This window comes from Maniola hyperantus, chromosome 15, assembly GCF_902806685.2.
Source record: "Maniola hyperantus chromosome 15, iAphHyp1.2, whole genome shotgun sequence".
Classification (NCBI taxonomy): Eukaryota; Metazoa; Arthropoda; class Insecta; order Lepidoptera; family Nymphalidae; genus Maniola; species Maniola hyperantus.
The window spans coordinates 12386114-12401195 of record NC_048550.1 but is presented as its reverse complement, the minus strand read 5'-3'; the positions used below and the strand labels follow the sequence as shown (position 1 = coordinate 12401195).

Below are 15082 nucleotides of genomic sequence, written 5' to 3'. Positions count from 1 at the left end.
ATAACCTTCGAAGTGTGTACTTTAGTATCTATTTACACTTATGATCTACTATATAGTTCGCGACAGGTCGAGATGGCAGTCGAGGTGTGTCGTATGAGGCGGGGGGACGTTCCGCACACCCACAAGTCACCCGCGCTATCTCGCACCGGGTAACATCGACCTGTCGCATACTATAGAATATAATTTCCACGGGATTTTAAAACCTAAGTCCACACGAATGAAGTCACGGGCATGACCTAGTACTAGATCATCATCCAGTTCTGATTTTCCAGGATAAAAGCAGTAACAGTCGGTAGTACGCGACTGAAAATAATGCACCTTTAGAAGGAGAATAGCAAATTTTTAGAGCGTTGTCTCTGTCGTTGAGACCGACAAAACGTCATATAGGTATGAGTGACAGAGACTCCGAAATGTCATTGTCGAAATGTTGTCATACCCACGTATGTCACTCCATGTTTTTAACTAAGTAAGTATATCCACAGCGTGATAGCCTAGTGGTTAGGACGTCCGCCTTTTAATCGGAGGTCGTGGGTTCGATCCAGGGTACGCACCTGAATTTTCGGAGTTATGTGCGTTTTAAATAAATAAATATTACTTGCTTTAACGGTGAAGAAAAAAAACCTTGAGGAAACCTGCATGCCTGAGAGTTTTCCATAATGTTCTCAACGGTGTGTGAAGTCTACCAATCCGCACTTGGCCAGCGTGGTAGACTATGGCCAAACCCTTCTCACTCTGAGAGGAGACTTTTGATTGAAGGGCATTCCAACAAACAAACAAACTTTCGCATTTAAATAAAATAGGTATACGGTTTGCGGTAACATTGAAATAAAAGCAGCAAAAAGTATCAAAACTATTTATTAATGTTAACGCTCTATAAAATTCTTTGACAAAACAACTTTACGTAATAGTGAACAATTTAATCGTTACACAGTTATATTTTTACATTTACACTATACAATATCACAGTGCGATAGACAAGCTAGTACAAAGAGCAAACAGGAGAAAGATTTCGTCAAATTATACGGTCAGGACGAATCTATACGTCACTTGACTGAGACGACTCGTGGGGTACGGGTTGCGGTAAGGTGACGGACGTTGAGACTTACAGCCCTTTCACACGGCAGTCCAGTTTTTTGCAGGATCCCGTTTTCTGCAGGATCCCGTTTGATGGCGAATGTGTGTATGTATGCTAGTTTTCACACGAGCATCCCGCATGCGGAATGCTCGCTAGCATATAAACACATTCGCCATCAAACGGGATCCTGCAGAAAACGGGATCCTGCAAACAACTGGACGCCGTGTGAAAGGGTTGTTAGAGGTGTGATTGTTACGTCAACTGCTACCCTTCCGCAACCCGCACCCTCGTCCCTCAGGAGCCGTTTCAGTGAAACAGTTTTGAAAAATATGTGCAGATAAACGCGCGCAGTTACCCACTTGACTGTAACGGCTAGTAGAGTAGAGTGCGGATTGTGGAAAGGTTTGATTAGTACGTCAACTGCTACCCTCCCGCAACCTGCACCCTCACGAGCCGTTTCAGTCAAATGGTATAAAGAAAATGGTGTGCGAAAAAATAATAAATATTCAATTCATTATATTATTATAGACTCATTCATTATATTATATTGTGGCCTTTAGGCATATTTTGTGTGATGTTCTAATAATGAGCTAAATTTGATGTCGCTAACAATATTATATTTTGTTTTAAAAAAATACAAAAAAATGCATTATTCCTTAAAATTAATAATATGTCTTTGATTTAACTTTAACTTCACATAAAATATGTATTTATTACTATTTAACCTCAATAAAAATAAATTTAGACTTTTGATAGCAGCATAAACCTTGTTTATTCTAAATAACGACAACATTATTTAATCTTAGATAGTCATCTATATATTATATGAATCGAAAAATGTGTTGCTGATCGCAAATCTCGAGAACAGCTGAACCGATTTCGCTAATTCTTTTTTTATAATTTTCCTTGAAGTACGAGGATGGTTCTTACGGAGCGAAAAATTTAAAGTATAAAAAAAAAAATCGACTGCTAGGCGATACGAAGTTCGTCGGGTCAGCTAGTTTTTAACCGACTTCAAAAAAAGGAGGAGGTTCTCAATTCGTCGGAATCTTTTTTTTTTTAAATAAAATTTTAAATAAGTCCGCAGCTCATGCAAAATCCGCTATGTGATTTCTTAGAATTTTCGTTTTTGATGTCATTTTATTCAGTTTTGTAAGGCGTGGCGTGGCAAAATGGCGTTCTTTAGCATAATATGTTCAAGAGATAACATTTTTAGCAATGTGATTTCGATCTAAAAGTAATGCTAATTTTTTCGAGGTGTGCGAGGCGTTCCCTCTCCGATTGTCATTCGACCCGCGTCGCCTACTATATCTACATTCGCTAGTTATATATAAGTATTCCTCAAATGACAAGTATCTTCCTTCCTCCTGCCAGCGCGCATCTAGGAGCGAGCCTCGCAAGTGATCTCGCAAGTGGATCTGAGTTCTAGGAAGAACGGCCCCTCCTGAGCCGGATAGAACGTGGAAGGGGTCAGTACGTACCGGCCCGCGGGGAGGTTGCGTAGTTCTAGCACTACGAAACCCGACCTTAAAAAAATTAAGCTATATTATATCTGTAACTGTACATATAAAATTCGGTCCTGTTGTATATCATTTTGTACAATATGACGATAATTGTACAAGATGTCAGAAGACATCAAGCCGTCTGAGAGCTTTCATCGAAAGGCTGTCTTATCCTTTTGAAATATAACAAAATAACCACATTAATATTGCATCCGTGCGAAGCCGGGGCGGGTCGCTAGTCTAAACATATAAAGGAAAAGCTGAAGGCATGCAGATAATTGATATGACATCCGCTAAGAAAGGATTTGTGAAAAATGAAAATTCAATCCCTAAGGGGGTAAAATAGGGAAATTTGTAAACCTATGTCATCATGATCAACCCATCGCCGGCTCACTACAGAGGACAAGTCTCCTCTCAGAGTGAGAAGGATTTTGGTCATAGTCTACCACGCTGGCCATGTGCGGATTGGTAGACTTCACACACCTTAGAGAACATTATGGAGAACTCTCAGGCATGCAGGTTTCCTCACGATGTTTTCCTTTACCGTTAAAGCGAGTGATATTTAATTTCTTTAAAACGCACATAACTCCGAAAAGTTAGAGGTGCGTGTGTGCCTGGGATTGAACCCCCGACCTCCGCCTAGAAGGCGGACGTCCAAACCACTAGGCTATCATAGCTTTTTTGTTTGTAGCACAGTCTACATAGGTACATAGTATAAAATAAAGTTTTGTATTTAAATTTATTATTAATCATCTAGTTAGTGTAAGTGGCACTGCCGTTCTAATTAGATATAAAATAAATAAATAAATAATAAAAATAAATAAAGTCGCTTCCCGCGTCTGTATGTATGTATGAACGCGTAGATCTTTTAAACTACGCAACGAATTTTAATGCGGTTTTCACCAATAGATAGAGTGATTCAAGAGGAAGGTTTATAGCTATAGTTTAATTCTCAAAAAATTAGAGATCCCTAGAGAAATTGAAGTAATGTGAATTAGGTCGGAAAAAAATCCTCATTTGAGAGTTTCCGAGGCAATGACACCTCAATGACACCACATTAGTATCTAAATTGCATCCATGCGAAGCCGGGGCGAGTCGCTAGTTACCTATAAGTTAAATAAAAGTTTCAATCCCTTACCTATAAGGCCCAGAAGATTCTCTAAGAAACGGCGCAGTGACATTAGGGTCGTCCAACGCCTCGACCCTGGCGTCCACACCCATCTGGTACTGTTTGGGTCCTTTGAGTTGCGCAACCAAGTTGCACGGGTTGCGCGATTCGGGGACGGTCACTATGTATTTGGGGTTGTTTGGATACGTCTGGCGATGGTTCTCGCAACCACCCGCGGTAATGCCAGCCCACTCGCCCTTTATCTATTGGACAAGTAATTATTTTAATACTAGCTGATGCCCGCGATTTCGCCTGCGTGGAAGACCTAAGTCTTTAAAAATCCCGTGGGAACTCTTTGATTTTCCGGGATAAAAAGCCTATGTCACTCTCCAGTCTTAAACTATACCCGTGCAAAAAATCACGTCAATCCGTTGCACTGAAGGACAAACCAACAAACAAACACACTTTCGCATTTATAATAATGGTACTGATGAAGCCATCAATAAAAAAAGAGCCAGCAAGAAATTCAACATTACTCTTTTGAAAACACAAAATAAAATTCGGTCAAGTACGAATGTACAAAGACACGCACATTGAAGGGTTCCGTAATCCGTACCATCGTACAAGGAATAACACATTTTGAAAAAAAAGTTGTTTGTTGTTTGAAAATTCAACCCCTCAGGTATGAAATAGGGGTTTGAAATTTGTGTAGTCCACGCGGACGAAGTCACGAGCATAAGCTAGTTTTTATAATATAAGAAAATTTTATAAGGCTCCAAAAAGCTAGAACCCAAAACCGCAAAATCAAAAAAGTTTTTTTTAATGACAAAGAAATACTTACCGTTTTAATATACGGATAAGGTTCAATCTTCCCCATCGAGAAGGGGCATGTTGCGTACGCTCGAAGCGTGTAGAATATCGTTCGGAACTTCTCATACTGCGAGACGACGAGGGTATATTTGTCGCAGCTATTTTCACCCACTATCAGTTTACATAGATAGTGCGGGCTGTTTATACGGACCCCGTCTACGAAGGGGGGCGGGTCATCTATAATAAAAAAGTATGTTTTATAGTTAAGATCGATAACGTTACATAAAATAACGTTATCACAAATAACCTAATATATCGGTAACATAGCGTTCGTTAAATAGATATAGACTATCGCTCGGCTCTTCTCATACTGCGAGACGACAAGGGTATATTTGTCGTAGCTATTTTCACCCACTATCAACTTGCATAGATAGTGCGGGCTGTTTATACGGACCCCATCTATAAAGGGGGGCGAGTCATCTATAATAAAAAAGTATGTTTTATAGTTAAGATCGATAACGTTACATAAAATAACGTTATCACAAATAACCTAATATATCGGTAACATAGCGTTCGTCAAATAGATATAGAATATCGTTCGGCTTTTCTAATACTTCGAGACAAGTGTATATTTGTCGCAGCTATTTTCACCCACTATCAACTTGCATAGATAGTGCGGACTGTTTATATGGACCCCGTCTATAAAGGGGGGCGGGTCATCTATAAAAAAAAACGAATAGTGTTAAGATCGATAACGTTATGTAAAATAACATTCTTGTACACGAGTAGCGTGATGTACTCCTTGTTGTCTCGGAAGTCGTCGATCTGTGTGATGTGTCGTATTAGCAGCAACCACACGGCGCCTTTGCCTTGCACGTGTAGTGTGAACTGCGGGTTCTCTAACAGCATACTCACAAGGATAGTACACGCGTCGTCCGTTCTTGTACACGAGTAGCGTGATGTACTCCTTGTTGTCTCGGAAGTCGTCGATCTGTGTAATGTGTCGTGTTAGCAGCAACCACACGGCGCCCTTGCCTTGCACGTGTAGTGTGAACTGCGGGTTCTCGCCGACATTGTACGCGTCCTTAACCGGCCCGTTGCCTGCGTCCCATTTCCTACCAAATAAAAGACACACGTAGACTAAGGTCATCAATGAGTGTGTCCTACCTGTGAATCTATGATGACGTATGGAGCGGAAACGTAGACACTGACAGTTGGGCTCGTCTGCAAACTAAAGGTCGCTCAGGGCGCTATGGAGCGAGCTATGTTGGGTATCGCTCTCAGCATAAAATTCGGAACGAGGAAATTCGCAGAAGAACAACATAGCTCAAAGGATTAGCAAGCTGAAGTGGAAATGGACATGTCTGTCGCAGAACCGACGGCCGATGGGGCAGACGTGTTCTGGAGTGGGACGACCTCCAGCCCGCTGGACCAATGACCTGAAAAACATGGTGGGGAGCGTATCGATGAGGAAGGCGGAGGACCGTGTTTGTTGGCGCGCTCTTGAAAAAGCCTATGTCCAGCAGTGGACGCAAACAGGCTGATGGATTGGATTGGAGGCTAAGCTGGCCGTCTGCGTCGCCCGCGTATATGGGTGAGTGTATATATTATCGCGCGTTACGTTGAGCAGACCTTTATCTAAATATATAAAAGGAAAAGGTGACTGACTGACTGACTGATCTATCAACGCACAGCTCAAACTACTGGACGGATCGGGCTGAAATTTAGCATGCAGATAGCTATTATGCATCCGCTAAAAAAGGATTTTTGAAAATTCAACCTTAAGGGGGTGAAATCGAGGTTTGAAATTCAAGTAGTCCACGCGGACGAAGTCGCGAGCATAAACTAGTCTACTTAAAAATCGTCCTGACTCACTGATTCCATCAATGCCCAACCCAAACCTTTGGACGTAGAAAGCTGAAATTTTGCACAGAGATTCATGTTTACACCCTGCAAAGTAAATGGTACTTACTGGTGTATGCAGTATGTGAATTTGAAGAGTTCCGGGTTCCAGTTGAGATAGAAAACGTCGAAGAACTTGAGTATGCTCGCGTAATCGATCCAGAACACCCCGTTGTCATACTGCGCGGCACTATCGGGGTCGTAGTTTAGTTGCGCCCGCAAGTTCGCTGTCCAGTGTAAAGTGTCCAGTTCGCTGTAGTTGCCACGCCAGCGGAGATGTGACCAGGGGTTTTTGAGTTTTAGCAGCTTTATACCCTACGAGGAAATATGGCTCTTAAGTTAAAAAAGGTTTAAATGTGGTTTAAACTAAGGTTAAACTCATGTATTATTTGGGATTGTCAGTTTTAGCGTGTTAAACACGCCACGCTTAACGATTATTATATAGGGTCGTAGTTTAGTTGCGCTCGCAAGTTCGCCGTCCAATGTAAAGTGTCCAGTTCGCTGTAGTTGCCACGCCAGCGGAGATGTGACCAGGGGTTCTGGAGTTTTAGCAGCTTTATACCCTACGAGGAAATATGGCTCTTAAGTTAAAAAAGGTTTAAACGTGGTTTAAACTGAGGTTAAACTCATGTATTATATGGGATTGTCAGTTTTAGGGTGTTAAACACGCCACGCTTAAGGATTATTATATAGGGTCGTAGTTTAGTTGCGCTCGCAAGTTCGCCGTCTAGTGTAAAGTGTCCAGTTCGCTGTAGTTGCCACGCCAGCGGAGATGTGACCAGGGGTTCTTGAGTTTTAGCAGCTTTATACCCTACGAGGAAATATGGCTCTTAAGTTAAAAAAGGTTTAAACGTGGTTTAAACTGAGGTTAAACTCATGTATTATATGGGATTGTCAGTTTTAGCGTGTTAAACACGCCACGCTTAACGATTATTATATAGGGTCGTAGTTTAGTTGCGCTCGCAAGTTCGCTGTCCAGTGTAAAGTGTCCAGTTCGCTGTAGTTGCCACGCCAGCGGAGATGTGACCAGGGGTTCTGGAGTTTTAGCAGCTTTATGCCCTACGAGAAAATAAGGGTCTAAACTCTTATTACAAAAGGTTTAGACGCGTGTGTAGCCACCAGTCCCGTCCGCTCCGCGCCCGCGTCTTCTAGCGGCCCCGTGGCCACATTGGCTAACACCTCCCCTCGTTCCAGTCTAGTGCGAATCGTGTCGTACAGGGCATCAGCGTTGAAGTCCGCTTCAAAGTTGCAGATCCAACTGATGAGCGCGTAAAAATCTGTTTTTCTCCCTCTAACTTGCAGACGTTCATGGTATACAAGCGAGAGAGAATGATTCACACTGCTCCAATATGTATTTGACAACTAGTCAAATCAGTAATTTTTTATCAAACTTCCAAACGCGCGCTTAGTATGCGAGATTCTTTAAAATACCGGTGTGTGACGTCACAATCATTTGACGTGCTTTTTTTAGTTTAATCGATAATTTAAAATGGTTATCACACTTAAAACCAACAAAGGACGTGGATTTTACGTATTTTGGAAGACCCTCTATTTAATAATCACTGAGAAATAATTTATGTTTGATGAAGTCAAATACCCAATTCGATTATTTAAAGTGATATTACGTTGACAAGCCGCACGTCCAGTACAGCTTATGCGTGTGTGGCCACGAGTCCCGTCCGCTCCGCGTCCGCGTCTTCTAATGATCCCGTGGCCACAGTGGCTAACACCTCCCCTCGTTCCAATCTAGTGCGAATGGTGCCGTACGTACAGGGCATGAGCGTCAAAGTCCGCTTTACAGTTGCAAATCCAACTGATGAGCGCGTAAAAATCTGTTTTTCTCCCTCTAACTTGCAGACGGTCATAGTATGCTAGCGAGAGGGAATGATTCACATCGCTCCGATTCGATTATTTGTGATACTTACGTTGACAAGCCGCACGTCCAGTACAGCGTACGCGTGTGTGGCCACGAGGCCCGTCCGCTCCGCGTCCGCGTCCTCTAATGGTCCCGTAGCCACAGTGGCTAACAACTCCCCTCGTTCCAGTCTAGTGCGAATGGTGTCGTACAGGGCATCAGCGTTGAAGTCCGCTTCACCGTCGCGAATCGCACATCGCTCGGGAATCCAACCGGTTAACGCGTGAAGATCTATATTCTGTATAGAAACAGAAGTAGATTTAGAAAAAAATCCTGCCGAACCTTCTTTTTGATGTAAATTACAGGTCGTAGGTAAGTGCAAGCGAAACAGACAGACTGGACGACTCAGTTTAAAATGCGTCGACTAGTGTTCAAAAATTTCGTAAATTCAAGTTTTGTATAAATAAATAAACTATTTTTATTCAATTGCAATTAACAAGTATTTTGGCTCTTATTTTCATTTATGAACAAGTAACAAAAGTTTTTTTATTCGCAAAAATAATAAAAATATATTCTGTTTCATTTTTCAAAAATATAATATTGCTAGCTGATGCCCACAACTTCATTCGTGTGGATCTAGGTTTTAAAAATCCCATGGAAACTCTTTGATTTCCCGGGATAAAAAGTAGCCTATTTCTTTCCTAGATGCAACCTATCTCTGTACAAAATCTAATCAAAATCGGTTGAACGGATGGACCGTGAAAGGCTAGCAGGCAGACAGACACACTTTCGCATTTATAATATTAGTATGGATTAGTATGGATTATCTCTCCTACTTACACTATTGGAGCCAGGAAAGTCGTAGCCCCCCATAACTTTCATATAAGCCTTCTCAAGCATAGACACCCAGAATTCGTTCTTATTACTTGAATATGAGCACAATAATCTTCCATACTTGCTATAGGGCAGTCGATCGTCAATTATTATCTGTAATTAAATAATTTTAATCCAAATTAGCTCTTAAACAGACATCTAAAAATAGAAATTTACTCATAGAAATACCATGGTATATTCATATTTTTGTTTCAAACGCTTAATTTAACAATTAGTCGCAAATTTTGTCAAAAAAACTGGTTTTTACATTAATTATTTTATATGCAAAACATTCAGTGAAAAACCAGTAATTGAAACAAATCATAAAAAAAATTAAAACATGTTGTGTTGATTATCTAAATATATAAAAGGAAAAGGTGACTGACTGACTGATCTGTCAATGCACAGCTCAAACTACTGGACGGATCAGGCTGAAATTTGGCATGTAGATAGCTATTATTACATAAAGTATATCAGTTTTGTATTGTATAGTATCATATTATGTTTCATTCAGTATTTTACATCAAACATTATCACCATCAACCAGTGGGTTGCCTGTGCAACCGTGGGTTGCCGGTGGGACCTGTGCTCAGCAGTGGCTGAGCACAGGTCTCCTCTCAGAATGAGAAGGGTTTAGGCCATAGTCTACCACACTATACAAGTGCTGATTGTTAGTTCACTATTTTACATCAGACATAAGTCAATAGTGAAAAAAATACGCACCTTTCTGAGATTGAGATGAAACTTGACCATATATTCTCCAAAGGGGTTATATACAGGGTGCTTGTTTATTCTTGGGGTAGATGATGGATGTTATGATATTTTTGTTGAAGTGTAGTACAAAGCATAGACAAACTGAGACACTATAAACAATTTATTTAATCATACCTTTCTCCTAACTCCATTGAGATGCAACTTGACCATAATATATTCTCCAAAGGGGTTATATACAGGGTACTTGTTTATTCTTGGGGTAGATGATGGATGTTATGATATTTTTGTTGAAGTGTAGTACAAAGCATAGACAAACTGAGATACTATAAACAATTTATTTAAACATACCTTTCTCCTAACGCCATTGAGATGCAACTTGGCCATATATTTTCCGAAGGGGTTATATACAGGCTGCTTATTTTTGTTCTTGGTGTATATGTTATGAACTTTTTGTTCAAGCATAGTACAAAACATAAACTAACTAACACCTTATTTGAAACATACCTTTCTCCTAACGCCATTGAGATGCAACTTGACCATATATTTTCCGAAGGGGTTATATACAGGCTGCTTATTTTTGTTCTTGGTGTATATGTTATGAACTTTTTGTTCATGCATAGTACAAAACATAAACTAACTAACACCTTATTTGAAACATACCTTTCTCCTAACGCCATTGAGATGCAACTTGACCATATATTTTCCGAAGGGGTTATATACAGGCTGCTTGTTTTTGTTCTTGGGGTAGATGATGGATGTTATGATCTTTTTGTTGAAGCGTGTTTCATACAACGCGCTAACCGCTAGGGAGGCCACGAATGAGCAGTCCGATACTATCTAAAATCGATATCAAAATAATTATAACAGTACATAAACAATATTAAATCTTTATACATATATATTATCTTTAATTAGGTTTATATAGCGTTTATATGGCAGAGACAAAATAGCATTTATATCGCTGAGGCATAGTAATCGTTAAAATAAATAAACAGAGCATGCTAACAATAAATAAACCAAATGCAGTGAGCATGAAATTTTTTACAAAGTATGCGTCAGAGTATAAGTATGTATCATATGAGCATCAAGAATCAATTTATATCGCCTAGAACAATACTTACAGTCTGTTTAATACTGAAGCAATCTACATGATCCCCAACTATCATTTTAGGGTCACTCGACACCTCGTGGGGACGGACCCATCCATCAAACTCTTTCGCCTGCTTAGATGACAGTTTCAACTCACTCGCTCTGTCCTCGAAAGGCAGAGCGTATTGGAACTTCTCTGATAGATCTATGTCCATGAACGGCAGGAAACAGTTGTTGTTAATGTTGGACGTCATACGTAATACTTCTTTTTCTTCTTCTGTGTACACTTGTTTGCCTGTGACCTTTAGCTGGACACTCTGTTCTCTTTGGAGTTGTGCTCTGCTTGGTGATATTGCTGTGGAAATTAATTCATATACTAACTAGATGATGCCCGCGCCTTCGTCCGCGTGGATTTTGGTTTTTAAAAACCCCGTGGGAACTCTTTGATTTTCCGGGATAAAAAGTAGCCTATGTCCTTCCCCGGGATGCAAGCTATTGCGCGAAGCGATTGAAATTCGCAAACACCAGAATTTCAATCGTGAGGATGGTTTTAAACTAGCAAGTATGTGGAATCCAGTGGTAGAATTATGCAAACCAAGACAGCATCGTACGACATCGAAAGTTAATAGTGACGTTGTGAGTGTATTTTGCCGGCCAACTCGTGCAGTTCCAGCTAAAAGAACAAGAAAGAGGGTAGTTCGCTACTGTCCTTGACAGCTCGAACTTCATCTCTCGCAGCACCGCAGTCCCGTCGTGACCACGACCCGTGCAATTGGGTTGAAATATCGACAAATAAAAACAACAATTAATCGTGGTATGTACCCGTTTTATACATTAAAATATGTCGTTAAACCACGAAATAAGCTTAAAATCAAAATCATCATAGTACCCGTTATTTACATTAATTATAATTATGTCGTTAAACGAACAAAGCCTAAATCATTAAATAGAATTTATTTTACAGTGTGGTCGGTAAACTTATTGTCATCAAGAAAAAGATACTTTAGTGAAGAAAACTTAGATATTTACCAGGTTGTTTTCTTTCCATAGGCAATGCACCCAATTTCTTAATGCCCTTTATTTCCTCTGCTCTATCTAAAGCTTGAGCTGCTAAGCCATTGATCCGTGTTTTTATGTCCGGGTTGCTCACTTTCTAAAAAGAAATAACAAAATATCCAGGGGTTTGCTGCAAAAAGAAACACCTGAGGGAAGCAACTGAACTCTGTCTGTTTCACTAGTGTGGATAATAAGTGCTGGCCAGAAAATTGTCTATTTATCTTTTTTTTTATTTACATTGATTATTATCCATGTCTGTCTGTCTATCTGTCTGTCTGTCTACTAGCCTTTCACAGCCCATCTATTCAACCAATTTTGACGAAATTTGGTACAGAGATAGCTTGCATCCCAGGAAAGGACATAGGCTACTTTTGATCCCGGAAAATCAAAGAGTTCCCACATTATTTCTAAAAATTCAAAATCCACGTGGACGAAGTCGCGGGCATCATATAGTTGGAAAATAATAATTGATTAAAATAAATATTGTTCATATCATATCATACTAATAAAAATGAAAATAGCTTTTTTTTTAGATAAAATTGAACCGTTGACTGCAATCTCACGTGGTGGTAAGTGAAGATGCAGTCTGATGGAACCGGACTAACCTGGAAGGGGTATGGCAGTTTTAATAAACCCATGCCCTTTTGGTCAGTCAAATTTTCAATCATTGTAAAGAGCAACCACCGAGTTTCTTGCTGGTTCTTCTCAGTAGGAAAGGCATTCCGAACCAGTGGTAGATGCATTTGACGATTTCAAAGTACAGTAGATCCCCGGTAATCCGGCCCCTGTCTAATACGGCACCCCCTGTAATCCGACATGACAATCTTCGCTAATGCATTGATGATTGAACAAGTTATAACGTGAATGCATTGTGTATTACATATTCGTACCTAGTAATGTCATCACAAGCTCAGAAGCTAAAGCAGAAAACACCGACACAAATAAAGAAAAATGTGATATTTAAGACGGCCTAAATCGTAATTTGTCAGATTACAAGGTACTCTTTTGTAAAAAAATCCAGACTATAGGGGGTCCTAGGCAAGTACTATATAATTCGCCAATTCGATAGTCTGCTGCAAAATGCACTGCCCTGCAAAATGTTTGTCGGATTGCCAGGGGTCCACTGTACTTGTAAAAGTTTTATTGAAGAAAAAATTTTTGTATTCTATTCAAAATTCAAGTAACTTACCACACTAACAGCTAATTCTACAGCCTGAGTGTAAAGCTGTAGCGCCAGCTCCTTCAAGTTGGCTTCATCAGCATCCAAAGCTTGTTGCATGAGGAAGTAGCATTTTTGCATCAGTCGCTCGCTGTCTTCTTGTTGGGCTCTTTCTGTGGAATACGGTATTTGACAACTAGACAAATCAGTAACTTTTTATCAGACTTCAAAATGTGTGCTTAGTATGCGACAACCTATTACTGGAATGTGACGCCACATCATAATGACGTACTTTTTTTTTGTTTAATCGATAATTTAAAACGGTCATTACACTTAAAACTAACAAAGGACATGGATTTTACTTATTTTGGAAGATCGTCAATTTAATAATCACTGAAAAATAATTTATTTTTGATATAATCAAATACCCAATTACAGCAAACTTTTTTATTTTTTAATGAAAAAAAAGGTAAAGTGCGAGTCGGGTTCGCACATAAGGGGCTACATACCATCACACAAGATAGTTTAACACTTTTATCTGCAACACTGCAACTTAATGACGGACAGACTATATTGAAACTATTTCTTCCCCACTGTTTTTTTTATTCATTACTAGCTGATGCCCGCGACTTCATCCGCGTCGATTTAGTTTTGTGAAAATCCTATGGGAACTCTTTCATTTTTCGTGATAAAAGTAGCCTATGCCACTCTCCAGGTCTCTGACTATACCCATGCAAAAAATCACATCGATCCGTTGCTCGATTGCGACGTGATTGAAGGACAAACCAACAAACAAACACACTTTCACATTTATAATAGGGGTAGTAATAGGCAAACACTTGACCACAATTACACCTGATGGAAAGTGATGATGAGGCCTAAGAAGGGACTTCGAGCCTGTTTTCATTAAAAATAATAACACCGATCGACTTATACATTAGACATAAGACTGTGAATGGAAGGATGGTAGGGGAATCCCCCTTTAGTAAAGTCACTCACACATTAATGCAGGTGATTTTCATACAAACAAGCGTGTAGATCTGCATTCCTTAGAGCCATAATTAAACAATATCTGCAAGCAATAGGTATACAATAAAAGTATACCACAAAAGCCCATGAGTCATCATTACTCAGTGCTCACTAGACTGCAGACTAAATAACTTGTTAAATATTAAAATAAGACTGTACCGTTTTGTTCCTGCAAGAAAGTGGCTCTTCCAAGATACTCCTTCACTTTTTGCCGTAGATCTGCTTGGCTTTCAGGCGACACATGACTGGAAACTCTGTCGAGAAGTCTTGCAGCAGTTCTGTAACATTCTACCGCTTTTTCTGATTGCCCAGTCTGATCAAAAGTTACGGCTAGAGACGCCGCCTCTGTGGCATTCACAAAGTCACTCATTTTACCACTATTTTCTATTGTATCAGAATTTTTCGCATTTTAAAGAATAAAATAAACACAAAACTCGCACCAAGTACCTACGGAGACAACAAATAATAACCTCAAAACCAAAACCATTGACATTTGACATATTTCACGACTGTCAAGCATGTCAAGTGTCACTCCGTCAATCCACCGCGTCAATTACAGTGTTTCCACTTTAAGAATTTACCCTAAAATAGGGCGAAATGACTCATATCAGGTACGGCTTGGGGCTTTTTGTTTGTTGATAGGAAAATTAAATAGTTTATTTGTTTCGGGGTAAAATCTTCACGTGGGTAACTTTATTTTGTATACCCACTTAACGTGTTTTTGTATTTTTTAGATAAATTTTATCTAAGGCAGAATGAAAAAGTTTTTTTTTTGTGTGAGACAGAGTTATTATAATATTTGAAACTAGCTGATCCCCGCGGCTTCGCCCGCGTAGATTTAGGTTTTTAAAGATCCCGTATAGCCTATGTCACTCAGGAATAATGTAGCTTTGTACTGGTGAAAGAATTT

The 15082-nt window shown here is 39.8% G+C and overlaps 1 protein-coding gene across 3 annotated transcripts; it reads right to left on the bottom strand.

Moving 5' to 3' along the window:
• Nucleotides 1-838: 838 nt before the first annotated feature.
• LOC117988669 (calpain-7-like) lies at nucleotides 839-14658 on the bottom strand. 3 transcript variants are annotated; one of them, XM_034975833.2, is made up of 12 exons: nucleotides 14332-14657; nucleotides 13174-13316; nucleotides 11958-12081; nucleotides 10961-11283; nucleotides 10500-10676; nucleotides 9093-9239; nucleotides 8323-8550; nucleotides 6468-6712; nucleotides 5411-5610; nucleotides 4527-4732; nucleotides 3716-3948; nucleotides 839-2601 (listed from the first exon to the last, which is right to left on the bottom strand). In XM_034975833.2, the coding sequence occupies exons 1-12, from the start codon at nucleotides 14540-14542 to the stop codon at nucleotides 2457-2459; spliced, it is 2382 nt and encodes a 793-aa protein (XP_034831724.1). In that variant the 5' UTR covers nucleotides 14543-14657; the 3' UTR covers nucleotides 839-2456. The 3 variants fall into 3 exon arrangements, with proteins under 3 accessions (XP_034831724.1, XP_069359715.1, XP_069359716.1); XM_069503614.1 differs by lacking the exons at nucleotides 839-2601; nucleotides 3716-3948; nucleotides 4527-4732 and adding an exon at nucleotides 4777-4975 and having other exon boundaries at nucleotides 14332-14658; XM_069503615.1 differs by lacking the exons at nucleotides 839-2601; nucleotides 3716-3948; nucleotides 4527-4732 and adding an exon at nucleotides 5089-5215 and having other exon boundaries at nucleotides 14332-14658.
• Nucleotides 14659-15082: the final 424 nt, after the last annotated feature.

What these genes read in the sequence shown, in the direction of transcription:
- LOC117988669 (XM_034975833.2), bottom strand. Translation starts at nt 14,542, where the DNA reads ATGAGTGACTTTGTGAATGCCACAGAGGCGGCGTCTCTAGCCGTAACT. An exon ending in TATGGAAAGAAAACAACCTG is followed by an intron (nt 11,284 to 11,957) that starts GTAAATATCTAA and finishes TAATTTCCACAG; the next exon opens with CAATATCACCAAGCAGAGCA. An exon ending in ACGACGCGTGTACTATCCTT is followed by an intron (nt 4,733 to 5,410) that starts GTGAGTATGCTG and finishes TTTTTATTATAG; the next exon opens with ATGACCCGCCCCCCTTCGTA.